Source organism: Mirounga leonina, unplaced genomic scaffold, assembly GCF_011800145.1.
Source record: "Mirounga leonina isolate KUSES-001 unplaced genomic scaffold, KU_Mleo_1.0 Mir_151, whole genome shotgun sequence".
NCBI lineage: Eukaryota > Metazoa > Chordata > Mammalia > Carnivora > Phocidae > Mirounga > Mirounga leonina.
Window position 1 is genome coordinate 101,657,687 of NW_023270377.1, and position 19,815 is coordinate 101,677,501.

The following is a 19,815-nucleotide window of genomic DNA, read 5'->3' on the forward strand; positions in this document are numbered from 1 at the left end:
AACAAGGTCTTTGCCTTCAAGGACTTCGTATTTCAGGTGTGGTAGAGAGGAGGACTGCGTGATATGGCAGGAGGAAATAAACAATTCTTCAATACTTATTGTCCGTAAAAGTATAAGTAAGTACACCTTCACTGCAGGGCAAAACAGCAGTATCTAACAAAATGTTGTACTGGCAATTGTATTTCTAGATATTTATCCTGCAGATATTCTCACTCTTGCTTAAGCATAAGATATGTGTACATGCAAGCTCAACAGAGTGCCGGGTGTTGTTCTGAAAAAAAAAAAAAAAAAAAAAATGGAAACAAGCCTGCTGTTCCTCAACAGAACAAATTACAGGACACCCATACAATGGACCATAATGGAACTAGTGAAGATTAACTTCTGATTTTCATTTTTGTAATGTACCCACATAGAAAGACTATGTTTTGGGGGTGGGGGAGCAAGTTGCTGAAAATGTATAATATGATCCCATTTCTCTTAAAAAGAAAGGGGCACGGAGCACCTGGGTGGCTCAGTCGCTTAAGCGTCTGACTCGATTTCAGCTCAGGTCATGATCCCAGTGTCGTGAGGCTGAGGCCAAAGCAGGGCTCTGTGCTAAGCGTGGAGCCTGCTTAAGATTCTCCCTCTCCCTCTGCCCCTTCCCTGCCCCACTCGTACGTGTGGACATGTGCACTCTCCACATTTCTACATGTGTGTCTACATTATAGACACACATTTCTACTGTGCGTCTATATAATTAGACATATGTGGGTTAATGTAGGGCTGAGAAAAATCTGGGAAGTGGAAAACTTTCCAGAGTACAAATTTCTGTGCCGTTTGCATTCTGTTTTATAGTAAGTATGTGCCACTTTTTTACTCAGGAAAAAAAACAAGAAGGGAAAAAAAGCATTAAAAAAAAAAAAAGTATGGGGTGCCTGGGTGGCTCAGTTGGTTAAGCAACTGCCTTCGGCTCAGGTCATGATCCTGGAGTCCCGGGATCAAGTCCCACATCTGGTTCCCTGCTCGGCGGGGAGTCTGCTTCTCCCTCTCACCCTCCCCCCCATGCTCTCTCTCTCTCAAATAAATAAATAAAATCTTAAAAAAAAAAAAAAAGTAATGTATTTAAGGATCACTTGGCTTACTCAGTTTATATTCCCAAACTTCAAGCTAAAAATTAATCTGGAAAGAAAACGTCAGCTATGGAGAAAGTGTAACAAGTAATCCTTTGCCTCATTCCTTAAATTCAAAGTCACTGATATAACTGGGGAGAGGGGGCAACGTAACTGTGCTTACCACTTGCCAGACACTTGTTACTTAATTCTCAAGGCCACACACAAATGAAACCATCCCAATTCCACAGGTGAGGAGTCTGAGGCTTCTCTAGATTAAGTGCCTTCCCTAGAGTAGAAGCTGGTGAAAAGGCAGCGGCTATCTGTCCTGGTCTGGGAGCAGGAAGACAGGGCTGCCCTGCCCTGAGCTCTTATCTCCCTGGCCAATTCCCTCAGGTCACCGTGGGTGGAGAGCATGGGGGGCGGGGGGAGCAACTGATTATGGTTTTCTGTTCAAGGAGGCATTTTCTACCCCCTCCATTCCTTCACAGTTATCTCCCCCACTCACCCTCAGAGCTGCATCAGGAGTAGCAGGTGACAGTCACCGCTCCCAGAAATGCCGGGGGGGGGGGTCTCCCCTTTCAGAACGCCCATTATCACATCACACCGCTCAACCATTCCCCAGGCTTGCCTAACTGCATGACACAGGAGAGAAAAGCAGATTTCACGTGGCTCAGCCTATCTGTAAAATGGGAATAATACCTTTTGAGAGAAGTATTCAAAAGAGAATATCAGAAAGTATAAGTTCTACAGTGCCAAACAAAGGATCACACCAAAGGCTGAGGTCCTTGTGCAAAGCTTCACTTGGCTGAGGTTCCAAGCAAAGTAATCCTCCATAAAACAGCTCACATCATTTAGGGAGGGGTCCAATGCCTTTTGAAATCACAAAGTTTAAGATAGGATTTTAACAACCTGTGTAGGAAATGTCTCCTCCAGGTTATGTCCATTATCTGGCTGTACAGTGAATGAAGAATGGAAAAGTTCAGCAGGCCTTCTTGGCTTTAATCTGTTCCAAAGTAACCACCCTGCAGTTCCAAAAGGTGCAATTCTTAGTTCTAGAACCAACCCTGTGTTAATCTTTGAATTAGGGAAAGGGTAAAAATAGTAAATTTCGAAGTCCCAATTTGATAACCTTGTTAACTTCCAAAACAGAATTAGGGTAGGGGTAGGGGGGAAAAAAAAATCTATCTATCTATCTATCTATCTATCTATCTATAGATAGATAGCATTAAGGTAAACAAGTGTCTACTTTATTATTAATAATGGCCAGTATGTGAGTGCTTCCTATATGCCAGGCACTGAGAGGGTAAGTGACTTGCCCAGGTGACTGCCCAACAGCTCAGCCTCAGCAAGGCAGCTGGGGAACTTGGCCAGCTGGTCTACCGCTCGAACCGTATCATTCACACTCTTTGTGTTCCCCGAGCCTTAGCCATCCTAAACCACTCAGGGTTCTGGGACAGACAGTGTGCTTAAATACAGCCCCATCCCACCCCTGCACGCACACACACACACACTTCATGCTTGCCTTTGCTTATGGCTTTTCTTTCTTCTCGCTAAGCCATTCTCTCCTTCCGAAGGACAGGAAGTTTCATTCCATGAATGAATGAAAGTAAGATTCCTGTAAGAATGCATTACTATATTTAAGATCCAAGAGTTCTACAGAAGGGCCATTCTTGCAAAGCTGTTCCTTATCTCCAAGCCAGAATTCCCACAGATATTGCCTGGGGTTCTCTTTCCACTCTTCTCCCTGACTCCTCCCCCACGGCACACTTCTACCCCTTCCTTCTTGCTCCAACCTTCAGGAAAGATCTGGCCAATGACAGAAAGGTTGATCTGGGACGTTGCAGACCTCCATGCAACAGCTGGCCACCCACTCCTTAGGACTCCATGCCAGAAGAAGAGGACGTAATTTGTTTTACGAATTGTTTTCACCATATATAAAATCAGCCACTGGGCTTGGTGATAAGACACCACAGGTAACACACTGGCTTGACAATGCACTGAGAAGTGAACAGCTGACGGTTTCAAGGTCTTACAGACGGAACGTCCCCTCACGTTTTCAGAGAACTTTAAAAACACCATTACAGGGCACCTGGGTGGCTCAGTCGGTTAAGCGGCTGCCTTCGGCTCAGGTCATGATCCTGGAGTCCCGGGATCGAGTCCCGCATCGGGCTCCCTGCTCGGCGGGGAGTCTGCTCCTCCCTCTCATGCTCTCTGTCTCTCATTCTCTCTGTCTCAAATAAATAAATAAAATCTTTAAAAAAAAAGAAAAAGAAAGGAAAAAAAGATCCCTTAAAAAAAAAAAACACACACACACACACCATTACAAGGAAGAGGATATGGCATGGCCTCATAGAAATAGGGTAACAGACCTCACAGCGCCAATGCAATAAACATCAAATACTATTAACAGCTAACTCTTCAATTAACCAAAAAAGGTTTTGACTGATGTGTCAAAACTATTGTTTTTAACTGAATCAATGACTGTTCGTCATATGACATGGAAGCAGAGGCTACTTTAAATAAGATATGCTGAAGAAGATAATTCAGTTCAGCATTATTAATAACAGCAACAAAAAGGGAGGAGAGAAAAAATAAAATGGAAATAAAATAAGTCATGCCTATTGTTTAATTTTCCGAATATCTATACAGCACCTACTTCAGTGTCAACACACCAAGCTTAGTACAATGTTTAAAAAAAGACAGATGTGGCTCTGCCCTCATAGAGTTTCCATTCTATTATGGGAGATAGACACTAAAATAATTACATTGTGGGCGCCTGGGTGGCTCAGTCGTTAAGCGTCTGCCTTCGGCTCGGGTCATGATCCCAGGGTCCTGGGATCGAGCCCCGCATCGGGCTCTCTGCTCAGCAGGAAGCCTGCTTCTCCCTCTCCCACTCCCCCTGCTTGTGTTCCCTCTCTCGCTGTCTCTCTCTGTCAAATAAATAGAATCTTTAAACATGAAATAAAATAAAATAATTACATTGTGTATTTTCTTCCAGCAGTTATGCCACTATGCTCTCCTAAATAACAAAAAGAATAGCGAAATAATATGCAGACATTTTAAATGACCGTAAAGAGGTTTTAATAATGACAGAAAATCAGTTGGTTAAGCGGCCGGCTGCCTTCAGATCAAGTCATGATCCCATGACCCCAGGCTCCTGGGATGGAGCCCCGAGGCTGGTTCCCTGCTCAGCCGGGAGTCTGTTTCTCCCTCTTACTCTGCCCCCTCCCTTTCCCCCCCCTCCTCATGCCCTCTCTCTCTCCCTCTCTCTCAAATAAATAAAATCTTTAAAAAAATAAATAAATAATGACAGAAAATGTTATTACAAGAATAGTATTTAATAAAATCATAAAACAGGGGCGCCTGGGTGGCTCAGTCGTTAAGCGTCTGCCTTCGGCTCAGGTCATGATCCCAGGGTCCTGGGATCGAGCCCCGCATCGGGCTCCCTGCTCCGCGGGAGGCCTGCTTCTCCCTCTCCCACTCCCTCTGCTTGTGTCCCCTCTCTCACTGTGTCTCTCTCTGTCAAATAAATAAATCTTTAAAAAAAAAAAATCATGAAACAATTTCATGAAGTATATGATCTCATCGATGTAAAGAAAAAGGTATACAAAGGAGGTTCAGTGATTATAAAATCCATCTATAAGAATATATGACTGAGATTACTAAGAAAAATGATGAAAGGAACTCCTACACTTGAATAGGGAAACAATTTCCAAGCCACAATGAATAGTTCAATGTGAAATAGGGCAAAAATCAATGAATCTCAGGGCTAGCTACGGGACAAATACCTCTACAAGGGTCTGTTTCTGGACTAATAGTCTAGAATACAGCTTTTTTAATGTTCCAAAGTGGTATCTGAAGCCAGTGAGAAAAGGATAAACTAGGCAATAGCTAGTAGGTTGACTATTTAGAAAAATAAACAAAGTTAGACCTTTATATCACATCATAAATTCCAAATGCAACGTGACAGTACAAATCTCACTGGTAAAGCTGAAATAATATATATATAATGTAATAATAATTCAAAACATCACTAAATACCTAATTATTAAGTTTCATAAAAACATTCCAAATGCATTTCAATGTTAAAATTTAGAAACCATGAAATGAAATTTAGGAAACTACTATGTGATTTGGGGGTGGGGAGGCATTCTTAGAATAGAAGAAAAACTATTCTAAAAGACTGTAGGATTTTACAATAGACATTTCAAATAAATTTTTACACAGAAAAAAATAAACATGACATAGATCCCCCAGCATGAATATAGTTATCACAAAAGAAATATAGTTAAATGGCCAGCAACCAACAAGGAAAAATATTTGCAACGTATAACAACTAAAAGCTCGCTACTTTTCATATATGGTGTGCTCTTACAATCAACAAGATGAAAGATATAAACATCCCAATAGAAAAATGTGCAAAGAACATGAACATAATTGGTGGAGAAATTTAAAAGACTGAGAAACCTGTTTTATAATATTCGAACACATTGGTTGATACATGCTAGTTTACGATAACCACAGTGATAGAAACGCTGCTTTAAGTTCTATGTTTCACTACTCAGATGAAAAGACACAATGTCCAGGGCGCCTGGGTGGCTCAGTTGGTTAGGCGACTGCCTTCGGCTCAGGTCATGATCCTGGAGTCCCGGGATCGAGTCCCACATCCCCTGCTCGGCGGGGAGCCTGCTTCTGCCTCTGACCGTCCCCCCTCTCATGTGCTCTCTCTCTCTCATTCTCTCTGTCTCAAATAAATAAATTTTAAAAATCTTTAAAAAAAAAAAAAAAAAGACACAATGTCCAATACTGGAAAAGGCTAGCATATGAGATGGGGCATTCTGCTGAGAAGGCAATTTGGTAAAAATGAGTCAAAAGCCTTATTCAAATCCTTCAGTCCAGTAATCCTACTTCAAAGGTAATTTATTATTTTTTAAAAAACATTTTACACAAAGACAACAACTCAGGGTTAAGTGTCCCTCCCATGAAACTGATGAAAGCCACAGACCTATAACATGTAATACTATGCACCCATTACAAAAATTTAAGTTCTCAAAGCATTTTGAGTGAAATGAGAAAAGCTCATAAATCTAATAAATGAAAAGAAGACATACATCTGGGGCAGGATCAGTTCTAAAAGACGCATACACAAAATATGTGTGGAAATCAGGCTAGCAGTGGTCCTCAGGTGAAATTAGAAGAGATTTCAATTGGGCGCCTGGGTGGCTCAGTTGGTTGGGCGACTGCCTTCGGCTCAGGTCATGATCCTGGAGTCCCGGGATCGAGTCCCGCATCAGGCTCCCTGCTCGGCGAGGAGTCTACTTCTCCCTCTGACCCTCCTCCCTCTCATGCTCTCTGTCTCTCATTCTCTCTCTCGCAAATAAATAAAATCTTAAAAAAAAAAAAAAGATTTCAATTTTTTTTTTCCTTCTCATCTTCTTCCTTATACGTGTCTAAATCATCCAAATTTTCTATAATGAGCATGTTACTTTAATAATCAGGAAAATGCAACTTAAAAAAAACATCTAAAGTAAATACACCAAACTGACACAGGATGGTAACACCATAAGGCAACTCTTCTCCCCTCTGTTTCAACTTTTCTATACTGAGCCAAGGAGAAACTCTTAAAAAGGCCTAGCATGCGGACTGTCAAACATGGTCCAAAGTTGGCTGATTACAGGGGGGACGGGTGGAGGGAAGGGGGTGGGTGGGAAGGCCTTGCAGAGGAGGTGGGGGCAGGAGTTGGGTGGCCGGTGCACCCTCAGGATCCCCGGTGCACCGTCAAGGTCCCCCTCAGTGTCCCAGGCCAGCCATGGAGCCCCAGACCACACACTCACTCCTCAGCACCGCAGGACGAGGCCAGGAACAAGACCAGCCTCAGAGCTCAGTGCTCTGTGAACATCAGCCAATGTCTTCAGGCTACCTTTAGGCAAAAAAGCAGAGGCCCAGAGAGGAAAGCAAAGCTCTGCAAGCTGGGAGCATGTGACCCTCTCTGAAGGAGAAAGAAACGGCCCACTCCACAGACAAGCACAGAGGCACAGAGGTACCCCTCCACAGGGCCTGAGTCAGGCGCCCTGCCGCTAACCGAGCTTGGGCTTGGCAACCAGCAGAGGCCACAGAGCTACCCGCAGGGAGCATCGTGCCCTTCCACTGGGCCACGTCAACCACAGCAGGGGGCTGCTTCCATCCCCAGGCCGACGCAGAGCCACCTGCTAACTCGGAGGTGGCAAGCCAGCAGACAAGCCTGATGATCGGGCTGGATTCCCACCCCCCGGGGGCTCTCCAAATTAAGGCCTCCAAGTTCTACAGAACCGATGAAGCCCCGGGGAAGACCAACTGCTTCCACACGGCAGCTCCCCTGCAACTCAGTGCCACCCCCCAGAGCGCACGGCGTTCCCCTGCCCCTCTGCTCTGCCCGTCTAAAAACCCGGGGGGCAATTAAGCCACTTGATGCCAGAGTGTCTACAAGGTGACCCAGGAAGGAAGTGCAATAAACACATACACACGATCACACAGAAACCACAAAAAGCGCCATCTGTTAGGACACTGATCCACGTGTCCTGATAAAGGGAAGCAGCAACTGAACAGCCATTATCATACCAGGCACTTTAAACGAGTGCATTCTTTCAAATGTCGCAAAATTACACTTCTCAGTTTACACAGGCCAACACGGAGGCACAGAGAAAAGGAAAGGCGCGGGTGTGAGGAAGTGCTAGAGTGCCGATTCAAAGGGCAAAGCCCGTGCCACCTGCCTGAGGACACGGCGGGCGGTCCTGTCGCCACCGCCGCACGCGTGGAAACCAGCCCCCGGTGCTCCGTGAGGATGGGGCCGGCCTTCCCACCACTGCAGCTCCACAAGGGACCGCAGACCTCGTATACCGAAGGTGCTCAATCTATGTCCAGGAGAGGACACCCGTCACGGTCACAGTAAACAGCAGCCCTAACGACGGCCGCTGATCACTGAGCCCCCGCCCCGTCGGGGCCCGAGCAAGAACTGTTGCCTCCCTTCCCCACGGCTGTCTGAGCAGCTCTAGAGCTGATGCGCCCACTTTCCAGACGAAGACGCAGAGGCTCAGGGAGGTCTCAACGCTGGGAAACGGCATCTCCCTGACACGACAGCCTCGTTCCCAGCCAGCCCCACTGTGACCAGGTAAGGAAGCCCAAACGCGTCACCCGGGTCCGCTCCCCACTCGCGCTGGGAGGTCTTCCCAGCCCCCCGGGCCCGCCCCCGCCCCGCGTGGCGGCCGCTACCTTGGTTGAGATAGGTCAGAGTCTCTTCGTGCAGCTTCACGGCGGGCGACGTGGCCGCGCACAGCACGTACTGCAGGGGCGGCAGGCGGGCCTCGTTCTCGGGGGACAGCTGGGGCTCCTCTTGCTTGAAGATGGGCAGAGCGAGCACGTCACTGCAACACACAGGAGGGGGCAGTCAGGCGCCCAGTGGCAAGGACTGAGCGCAGTTGCAGAAGCGGGTCCTGACCAGGGAGGGGCATCAAGGGCAACACAGCCAAACCCGGGGCAGTGTGCTGGGGCGCGGGCATCCCAGACCCACACGTCACGGGTCCTCCAAGAGGCTCGTTTCAAACCCAGCCAACCAATCCTTGAGGAGTCTGTTTTTCACTCAGTGGCCCTCCAGAGAGTTACTGAATCAAATCATGGAGGCGAAAATACCAAGTTATCTAGTATCTACAAATTACAGAAACCTCCGTGACAAGGGGACCGGCAGCAATGGAGCGAACTTTAAATGCCGCATGGTTTCCATCCACAAGAGATGCCTCATTATGTAGTCTTGCTCTTAGCCTAAGAATCCGAACAAAAAAATTCATTTTTTTTTTAAGTTAACTATTCTACTCCTTGGTGGCTTCTCAGACCAATTCAACCCTGTCCTCAGGGATCTGTAAACTATGCAAATGGAACTGCATGTCACTCATCCGGGCTGTGACAGCCCACCACCCCCAATCTTCAAATAAAAATGGACAGCTGGCCCATAATCCTGATTTTAAGGGTCAACACTAATATCTCCTAAAGGCAAAACGAGAAGGAAAGACCTCGGTTTTAATTCCGTTTTCTTATTCGAATGCAAAATATCAAGATGCTCAGAGACACTTTTCCTCCACCTCTGAACAAAACTTCCCGCCATATCCAAAAAAACAAAAAAAAAAAACAGCCTCACATCAGCCTAGGACTTGTCTCTAGATGTACTTTTTAAATGCCCTCGCAAGGGAAAAAGAAATTCTTGAGAATATGAATGACCTGTGAGCAGGAGAGGCTTTAAGACCTCTAAATTACAAGCTGCCTAGAAACAGGTGCCCCAAAAGTGCTGTGTCCTTATCTTGATAACCCTCCTCCCTCTGAGAGTCCCGAGTTATGAATCAGATTCACCGACCCCACTTCACTATATAAACAGCAGTCACTGGTACAATCTGTTCCTCGTACAACACAATAAACCAGTAGTCTCTAAAACACAAACCCGGCACACACCCCAGCAATCCCAAACAATTCTCAGAAGTTAAAGTCTGGCCTGGAGCACACCTGGAAGCTCTCCTGTGTGGGGGTCGCCCCTGCCACCATCCCCAGCCCAAAGACACGAGCAGTGCTGTCTTGGCTACCCCCACACCGCCCCTTCCTTTTGTCACCCTGGTGCATACTCCCAGCCCAAGTGGTTATCTAGGAACACAGGAGAAGCAAGCAGGCCTGCTCACCTGGGGATTGCATAATTTCATGTTTGCCCAGACCGTGTTAAGTTAATAATCCATGGGCTCCTGCCTTTAAATTAAAAAAAAAAAAAAAAAGAAATGAAAAGAAAAGTAGGGGTGGTAAGAATCATCACTCAACAGTAATTTGTTTCAAGCTTGGCATCCTTATTTGCCAAGGAATAAAAGTCACGAGAACATCAAACAGAAAAAGGGAAGAAAGGAGTAAAGGCCACTACCTTCATAAGGTCAGACAACTTGCAGAGGTTCTGCAGAGTAAGGAGATGACCGAAAATAAAATATATAAACCAAGGAAAAGGACGAGACTCTCACTCTAGAGTTGGGGGAACCAGTGGCATATTCACTGACCCTCATTTTGGCCTTCACTGAGGTCAGCCTCTAAAAGGGTGAAAATCCCAGTTTCCAAGACATGAAATTAAAAAAAAAAATTTTTTTAAACAGCATGGACCAAATGCTTCCTTATCCACGGTCCCTAAATGACCCCAGAAACCAATATGGCTGTCTGGGACCTTTCACCCCAATTCCCACCCCACCTCCCAACCCCTAAACAATACCAAAATCCTAAAAAGGTATCTAAGGAATTCCATAGACCAATTTCCATTCCAGAAGCAGAAGCACCTCCCATACAAGGGGAGAACTATTTCCTAATGGGATGACATTTTAAATATCCAGGAAGTTTTACATACACTCACATTCCACTCAAGGTCACCTTCACACTCATTTTTTTAAGATATGGCAACATATTTAATGGCCACAAAGTAAAATTTAGGCAAAACCACAACCATAACCCATCACACAGTACAATAAAAGCAGACTCCATTGTAGCATTTCATGCAGGTGAATGGACACAATTTTCTGCAGACACTAACATCTGCCCTGTGGACTTCTGACATCCCCCAGAGCAGCTTCCCTCTGGTGACATTTCCATGGTCTGTAAGGAAGGCCATCATTCCTTAATTAAGATGTGAGACTTTGGCCGCCTCCCACTACTCAGGCCCATGAATAAAAAACAGAGGACACATCAGTTAAACCCAATCACTTCTTTGCTTCTGGAACGGGGATGTCTTCAGAGAGGACTAGTGGACACATACTTTTCAGAAGCCAGGATTTCCAAATAACGTGTACTGCTAAATCTGAGTGGGAACTTCTTGGGAGGGAAGAAAAAAAAAGGGCACTCAGAATGGCTCTCACTTCGGGGCTGTCGGCACCAGCGATTTCTTCCACCTCACAATTCACTTTCTCTGAGCCCATACCAAATGCCCTTTGGGTTAAATTAGGCACATTTCATAAACTGTGACTAGGATGGAAATAAAGACAGGCTAAAGCTGGTTCAGGCGAGTTCAGTAAATGAAATGACTGCCCATTAGTGCCCAGCCAGCTGCAGAACAGGGAAAAACAATCCTCCAGGAACTGAAGCTAACGGGGCTCCTTGACTTCCTTAAAGGGGATAGGAGAGAACTTTGAAAAACAAGCCGGACTTACTTTTCCCTTTGAAGAGCACTAGTCAAGTCCCTGCAGAAGAAGAAAGATTTCCATCAAGGGCAATAAACGTGCAGACCGCAGGCCAATACACGCAAGACCACCTGGAGGGAGGGGGCAACCTGTCCCTGAGCCCCCGCCCGCGGGGCCGCGAGAATGAAGCGCAGGGTCGGCCCTCGCCACTCACTCGCCCCTCCCGGCCCGCCCAAGGACACCGGAGAGGGCGCGAGGCTCGGAGAGGGACCCGGGCAGAGAGGGGCAAAGAGCAGGGGGCGAGACTTCCCCACGACGGGCACCGGACTGAAGGCAGGAAGTTTCCTCTGCTCCGACGCGAGCCGGGAGAGGAGGGACGGGAGAGGCGGACCGACCGGGAGGCGCGGCAGCAGGTGTGTGCTCCGCGCCCGCCAGGGTCGTCAAGGGAGGACGGGTCCCGCCGGAGTCCGTCCCCAGGCGGGACTCTGGGCGATGTCCCTCCCAGTCCCCAAAGGGCGGACAGCCGGGGGGGGGTTGGGGGAGGCCAGGGCGCAGCGAGGGCGCTCGGGACCCGGGACCCTGCGGCTCCCGACCCGCCCCGGGACGCCCGACGGCGCGGCGCCCCGTCCAGCCGGGGCGGCGCGGCCCTTACCGCAGGTAGCTGCCGGAGTTGTGCTGGTTGTAGTGCTCGGGCTGCGTGTGCCAGAACAGCATGGCTGCAGCTCCGCGGCCGCCGCGCCCCAGGCGTGGCAGCGAAGCAGCGGCGGGCCGCGCCGAACTCGCCCAGTCCCCTGGAAGCCGCACTCCCAACCCGCAGGGCCGGCGGGCCCGGCGCATTTATGGACGGCCCGGGGGCGGGGCCACGGCCGGACCCGCCCCCCCTCGGGCCGCGCGGCGGGGCGGGGGCCTCCGGAGGCCGCGCACCTGGCCGACCCGCTCGGGCGCGCCCTTCCCGGGAGCGAGCGCGCCTCGGGGCTGCGGGACAGGAGGGGGCGGTGCGGCCTCGGACTGGGGCTGAGGCCCGGCCTCCTCTCTCGCCCTCGAGGGCGGGGCCCAGGGGACCCTCACCGCCGCCCCGACGACCTCCCGCGTTTCCCCCGCGCGCCGCCCTCGACTCTGCTGCGCCCAGGGCGGGTCCCCACAGTGGCACCGCGGCTGGGGAGAGGCTGCCCTGAGCTTGGACGTTAGGGGCCCCGGACCAGACACCCTCCGCCCCCTTACCTTGCTCTTGTTTTTTAATTTCAATTTACACTCTCTGAAATCGCGGTACTTTTTACTTTTGTTCATTGATTGTCTTTTCCACTAGAATGTAAGCTGCAAGAGGGCAAGGCTTGGACTCCAATTCATTGTGTTTTCCCACTGCCTACAAAAGTGCTTGAGACATAGTAAGTGCTCTCCATAAATATTTGTTGAATAAATATGAAAAAAAGGAGTGCATCGAGGGGGTAATCAGAGAAGGCTTCCTGAAGGAGGTGACATTGAGCCGAGGCCTTACAGACATGGAGGAAGCATCTCTGAACATCTGGAGGGAAAGTGGGTTCAGGCCCTAGTAATTGCCAAGGCAGACCAACTTTAGCACAGCTGGGGCTGGGTGACCAAGGGGATAAGGAAATAAGGTGAGAGAGGTGGACAGGGCAGATCACAGAGGGCCTGGCAGGGCCTGGCACAGAGCTGGGATTTCTCAGTGTGTTTTCAGAAGAGGAGGTGAATATGTGATTTGCCTTTTGGAAAGATCAGTCTGGAAGAAGTGTAGACAGTGGATCATGGCGGGGGGGAGGGGATCAGTAAGGAGGGCGTGGAGGTCATAGAGCCATGACTCACACCCAAGTGATATCCCCCGCTACATGGCACAGTGCTGGCACAGAAGAGCTGGACGTCCTGTCTCTGAGTGTTGATGGAATGGAATGAAGTCCCATGAAGCCCCAGACCTGAAACTCCAGCTCCCCCAAGCGTGGATGTGGGTAGAACCCTCCCTCACTCGGCTCTCGCAGCAACCCTTCCCCAGCACAGGTCATAGCTGGCAAGGCACTTCCTCGTAGCGGCTCTCAGGGACTACTACCTCCCCACTGCTCTCCTACCCCATGAGGAAAACAGAAATGTGTCATCCCAATCCCCCTGCAGGGAAGGACTTACTGTGCGAGCCACGAGGAGTGCTGTAAGCAGAGAGCCCTCCGCCCTCAGCCCCTTGAGGGCCAGGCTTTGCTGCAGAGAGCCTTCTCGCACAAGGTCACACCCAGGGAGGGAGGTCCACATCCCAATGCCTATTGAGACAGGAGACTGAAAGTCTGGAGTCTCTGCTGATTGGCTCTTTTGGTCCTAGGACTCCCAGAGGGGCCAGTCAAATGTGTCATGGGTTCTTCCCATGGGCGCTCCCTCAGTCCACTCCTGCTTCCTTCCCATCCCTTGCACAGGGGTGTTAATCTCGAGGAAACTTCCTTATAAACATCCTGAACGCTAAGCTCCGTCTCAGGGTCCATGACAAGCGCAGCATCTAAGTGGGAGGCTCTTTGGGGTAGTGTGCAAAGAGCACACCCTTAGCAGATCCTGTCACTGGACAGATACCCCCAGAGCACCTGCTGTGTGCCAGACATGGCGCTGGGTGTGAACTGGTGCTCTAACTGGAGAGGCCGGGGGAGCAACAGCAGAGGCTGCTCTAGGAGTAGGAGGGAGGGTGGTGGAGCTCTGGAAAGCCCCCGGGGAAAGTGATGTCCCCTGACAGATGGGTAAGTGGAAGTTAGGCCAATCTGTGAAGCGGGGCTTGGAGGAGGGTCTCCAGCAGCACACACAGCATGTGCCAAAGCCTGGAGGAAGGGCTCTGGTCATGGGAAACAGGTGACAGCATCTCAGACCTGAGTTTTCCACCTGCCTCTGTCAGGATCTGTGACCCTGGGTGGAGTAAACTGACTGCGTGCTGCTTCTCTCATCAGGAGGGCCCTGTGACTTGCTTTGACCATAGAATGCAGTGGAAATGATGCTGGCCCTGTTCCAGACTGGCCCCAAGGAGGCCGGGCAGCTTTCTGCGTCTGCTTTCTTGGAGTTCTGGAGCACCCTGGAGAGCGTAGATCAAAGCCCAGCCAGCCCCCAACCATTCCAGCCCCCAGGCCATCTCAGATTTGGCAATGGATCTGCTCCAGCAGGTGCCACCACAGAATGAGTTTGAGCCCTGCCACCCGGCCCTGCCCAAAATGCAGACTTGAGAGCCCGTGCTCTTCGGCCACCATTAATTCCTATCCTAAGGCCCTGCATTCCTTTCTGGGAACAAGGTTGGGCAAATGTGCTGGGATCCAGATGTGTGTCAGCTCCTGAGTAGTAGCCCAGGGCCCCCCAGAGTCCTCAAAGGACCACACCCTCTTGGCCATGCCACAGGGGTGTCCAGCTGCTCTTCGAGGAGGTCACCATGAAGAATCCGGGGCCTGATGCCCGGGGGGATGGTTTCCACGAATGAACAGGAGTTTAAGGATGGCCAAAGTAGGCGGGGAGGTATCCTAGCCAGAGGGAAAAGTCTGTATAATTATGTTTATCCCGGTATTGTTTATAATGGTAAAAATTGGAGACAAACGAAATGTCCCATCAGTAGGAGGCTAGATACATCGTCTGCAGCCTGTTCACATGATGGAATTCTCTACAAGCTTGAAAATGAATTAGAGCTCCGTGGATGATGCTCACAAGCATACGGTAAGGCAAAGAGAAACAAGATGTAGATTACATATTGTATAGTATGCTTTATCAGGGTTAGCGACATGCAGAATAACACTAGCTATCGTACAGGAGTCTACCGATGTGGCTGGGAAGTGATAAATATAATTCTCAGAGCAAAGCTTACCTCTGGGGAGGAGGGCTCACATAAGGGCTCACACAGGGGACTTCAACTGTAGGCCATTACCATAAGTGGCCATTAGAACATTCTTTATATATTCTGGCAATTGGAAATATTTCATTAATAGATTCATTTTTTTTAAAGATTTTATTTATTTAGTTGAGAGAGAGAGAGCATGAGCAGGGGGAGGGGTAGAGGGAGAAGCAGACTCCCTGCTGAGGAGGGAGCAGAGCCCGATGCCGCATGCCAGGCTCGATCCCAGGACCCTGAGATCATGACCTGAGCCGAAAGCAGACACTTAACCAACTGAGCCACCCAGGCGCCCCTCGTTCATAGATTTATTTCTGAGTACATGCAAAGGCCAGAAGCATTGGCAGCCCAGGGTGTGGCATAGGAGAGAAGAAAAGGATCATGTTTGCCCTGCGCCAGAGTTCAAGTTTCACATGCCTTGCCTTGAGAGGACAGAGCCCCTTCTAAAACAACTAGAAAAGGCAGGTATGGATGCTCCCAGGTATTTGCAGGTAGCAAGCAGCTCGCCATCTGCCCAGACCCCGTGACCTTTGCCTGGACAGGCTGTGCCGCATGCCCCGATGTCAGCCACTTAGGGCCCACACACAGAGGGGGGACTGCTGGTTGGGGGGGAGGTGGGGAGGCATCTATACCCGCTGTCCACGTCCTGGGAGCGCAGGGCTAGTGCACTCAACAATGTCTGAGGCTAAAAAGCCATTGATCTTCCTGACTGGGGCTCCCTGAAGGGGAGAAGAACTGAGACCCCCAACTGTGATTTTGGGAATACCTACTCTGGGCTGGACACTTTCCACAGTAGCCCTGGGAGGGAGGGGCTGTGAGCCCTTTGGCAGATGGGGAAGGAGAGGCTTCAACAGAGTAAGGGAGCCGCTCGAGTGTGTAAGGCCACACGATGGAAGGAAAAGACCAAAGGGCCAAGAGGAGGTGCGGACTGCGGTGCCCGCTTATCCACCCCTCCCTGGAGAGACACTTCATCTGCCCCTTGGCAATTTTCCTGGCAGGTTCCCCTAGGTAGGGTGCCTCTGCAGAGCCCATGGGCAGGCATTTGCTCCTGGGGAGAGCCTCTCCTGTGGGTGCTGTTATGCCGACAGGCTAAACACAGAGCCTCACTGCTGTGCACACGGCCCAGACAGGAAAATGGGATGGACCTGGGACTGGCAGGAGGGAGCCCGCCTAGCCCTGGTCCCTGGCCTGCATGGCCCTGACTCCCGCTGAGGGGTGGGGTGGGGGGGAATAGGGAGGAAGCTCCCACCTGCTGAGCGCTGCTATTAATTTAATTCACCAATCCCCACTACACCTCTGTAAGGAGGGGAAACAGACTCCAAAGGCTGCAGTGACTAACCTAAGGCAAGGTGACGGAGATTCAAGATTTGAACCCAGGCCATCTGATTCTGGTCCCCTGTAGTTTGGCACAACCCCGTGACCCTCAGCCTAGGCCAGGGTATGGGAGGGGCAGCTGTGCACAGGGTTCTAGCCCAACCCAGGTCACACCCAACATGCACCCAACAGCTGGGGAAGGCTAGGATGTCTGAGGCCCTTGGGAGCAGATGGCCCTACTGGGAAGGCAATGATCTTCCTTGAGTCTGTGCCCCCATCAGGCTCTGGAATCTCCCAGGCAGGGGCCATGTCCTCCTCCAAAATGCATGCCCTGCACCTGACACAGGGTCATCACAGAGGGGCTACTTAGGAGCCGCAGGATTAATCTGATTGACATAAACTGCCGTGAGACACCCTGGTAGATGCTTCCAATAGGAAACGCACTAGTGTGGTCTATTACATAAGTAACTAATCTTCTAGGAATAACATAGAAATGCACACAAAATTCAAAGGGTGGTACCTGGAAAGGAAAATATCCTCCCTGCCCCCTCCACTTCTCTCTTCATCCAACTTTCCAGGGTTAGCAGTTTCCGTGGGCTCTTCCCAAACATGTATGGGAGGCACACTAAGGATTTAGAGCTATCTAGAGATGTTAGAGCTAGGTAACCCAGACAGGCTTCCTGGGGAAGGAGTGGAGGGGTAATTTGAGCTGGAGCCCTGAGGGAGGTAGGATTTCTGTGGTCAAAGAACAGAAGGGATTCTCCAGGCGTGAGTAACAGTGTGTACAAAGGTGCAGAGGGAGGAAAGAGTGTGCTTCTCTAGGGATACGATAATGGGGGGAGCCACGGGGAAGCCCCCTGGAGTAAGAAGGGGCCAAGTCACATCAGTGACCTCTGATTTCTAGGGAGTAGACTGGTCATGTCACCTTGGACAAGTCACTTAACGTCTCTGTTGCTGACTGCGTGATGGATGTTTGCTGAGGAGCGCTCTTGGGATCAGCAGCTGTCGGGGAGTGAGTGAGGATAAGAGTGGGCAGAGGATCAAATTAAGCTGTGAGGTCTTAGTGGACCCTCTGGGAACTCTGGGGCTGGGATGGTCCTCAGAATTGTCCAGAATTTGAGCAAGGGATACACCCACACTCACCAATGACAGTCAGATGCAGGTTGCCCCTAGGAAAGGTTGATGACCTTGAGCAAAGTGACTTCAGCTGGAGGCGAGTCCTGGAGAGGGACCCAATCAGTGGTATGAACGGCCTGCAGGGGCCTGAGTGTCTCAGTGGGAAGGGGACCTCAGCCAGGCGCAGCACCCACCAGGGTCTCTGAGCTGAGTCTCATTCGTGAAATGAAGGTGATGATACCTGCGTCTTGCAGCTCTTCAGAGGCCTAGGGGAGACAATCCCCGGGGCGTGCAGAGTACCTTCTCCCTACCTTCTCTAAAGCACTTTCCACTTTCCAGCTGCCCATCACCAATCTCGTTTTTAATTCTTGAATATTCAAAAGTGTGTGGTGGATCAAAAACCCAGGTGCTGGTTAGAGTTTCATTCTGCTGCGAGTAACAAAAGCCCCAAAATAAAGAGCGCTTACATGAGATAGACACTCTTTCTCCCTTAAATTCTAGAAGTCTAGAGTTAACACCATCCAATACGGTACCCAGGAGCCCCATGTGGCCATGGAGCACTTGAAATATGGCCAGCCTTAGTCAGGATGTGTCATAAGTGGAAAGTACAGCGATTTCCCCTTATCCACAATTTTGCTTTCTGCAGTTCCAATTCCCTGCAGTCAGCCGTGGCCTGGGGCGGGGAGATGATCCTCCTTCTGATACATCGTCAGAAGGTCAATGGCAGCCTAACGCTACGTCACTGCACCTACGTCATCCCCCTCACGTCGCCTCACACGTAGGCATTTTGCCATCTTGCAGCCTCCCACAAAGGAGGGTGAGTGCAGGACAGTAAGCTATTGTGAGAGAGACAGAGAGACCCCATTAATGTAACTTTTATTACAGTGTATTGTTATAATTGTTCTATTTTATTATTACTTATTGTGAATCCCGGGCTGTGCCTCATCTATAAGTTAAACTTTATCATAGGTATGTATGCATAGGAAAAAGTCGTATATACAGGGTTCGGTACTATGGGCGGTTTCAGGCATCCCCTGGAGGACTTGAAACATATCCCCCATGGATAAGGGGGTACTATTATACACACCAGTTTTAAAGATTTTATATGAGGGGTGCTTGGATGGCTCAGTCAGTTAAGCATCTGCCTTTGGCTTGGGTCATGATCCCAAGGTCCTGGGTTCGAGCCCCACATCGGGCTCCCTGCTTATTGGGGAGTCTGCTTCTCCCTCTACCTCTGCTCCTCCCCACCCTGCTTGCACTGTCTCTCTGCCTCTCAAATAAATAAAGTCTTTTAAAAATAAATAAATAATAAAGATTTTATATGAAAAAAGAATAATATAGCCCTGTCAATAATTTTTATACGAATCCTGTGATAAGTGACAGTAGTTTTAATATATTGAGTCAAATACACTATATTATTTAAATTAATTTCACCTGTTTATTTTTACTTTATTTTCCTTAAAATTTAAATTTAAATATGTGGTTTGCATTTGTGGCTTGCATTATATTCCTGTTGGACAGAACTGCTCTAGGACAGTGGTTCTTTTTTTTTTTTAATTTAATTTAATTTTATTATGTTATGTTCATCCCATACATTACATCATTAGTTTTGGATGTAGTGTTCCATGATTCATTGTTTGCATATAACACCCAGTGCTCCATGCTAGAGCAGTGGTTCTTAACCAAAAGTGACTTTGGCCCCCAGAGGACAGATGGCAATCTCTAGAGGCATTTTTGATTGTCACACCTCAGGGAGTGGGATGCTACTGGCATCTAGTGGGTGGAGGCCAGGGATGCTACTATACATTCTGCAATGCATAGGATGGTCCCCGTCCTAAGAATTACCTAAGAATTATCCAGCATGAGATATCAATAGGGCTCAGGTTGAGAAACCCTGGTCTAGAGGTCCACGCCATTAGTCCATGGAGTTCTACAGTATCAGGAACCCGGCCTTCTTATACCTTCTTAGCAATGTGTGCCTTCCATTGGCAACATTGTGGCACACTCTAAAATGGCTGCTGGAGCTCCAGCCATCAAGACAGCATTCTATCCAGGCACAAAGAGGAAGGACAGAATAAGGGCACACCTTCTTTCCTCAAGGAAGATGTGCGCACCACTTCTGCTTACTCCCCATTGATTAGAACCTAGTCACCTGGCCTCATCTTGCTATATGGGAAGCTGGGAAATGTAGTCCTTAGTGGAGTGGCATGTGCCCAGCTAAAAAATCAGGAGTTTCTTACTGAGGAAGACGGGAAAATGGGTCTGAGGAGGAGACTGGTATCTGCCA

General features: G+C 49.3%; 1 protein-coding gene across 1 annotated transcript in view; it reads right to left on the reverse strand.

Annotated features, from left to right (window-relative positions):
- Positions 1–12,088, reverse strand: part of TFCP2L1 (transcription factor CP2 like 1) — a 56,938-nt gene extending 44,850 nt beyond the window's left edge. The window contains exons 1-3 of the mRNA XM_035006549.1: positions 11,904–12,088; positions 11,282–11,311; positions 8,340–8,491 (exon numbers count right to left, since the gene is read on the reverse strand). Coding sequence (XP_034862440.1) covers positions 8,340–8,491; positions 11,282–11,311; positions 11,904–12,088 — 367 coding nt within the window. The remainder of the gene's footprint in view (positions 1–8,339; positions 8,492–11,281; positions 11,312–11,903) is intronic.
- Positions 12,089–19,815: the final 7,727 nt, after the last annotated feature.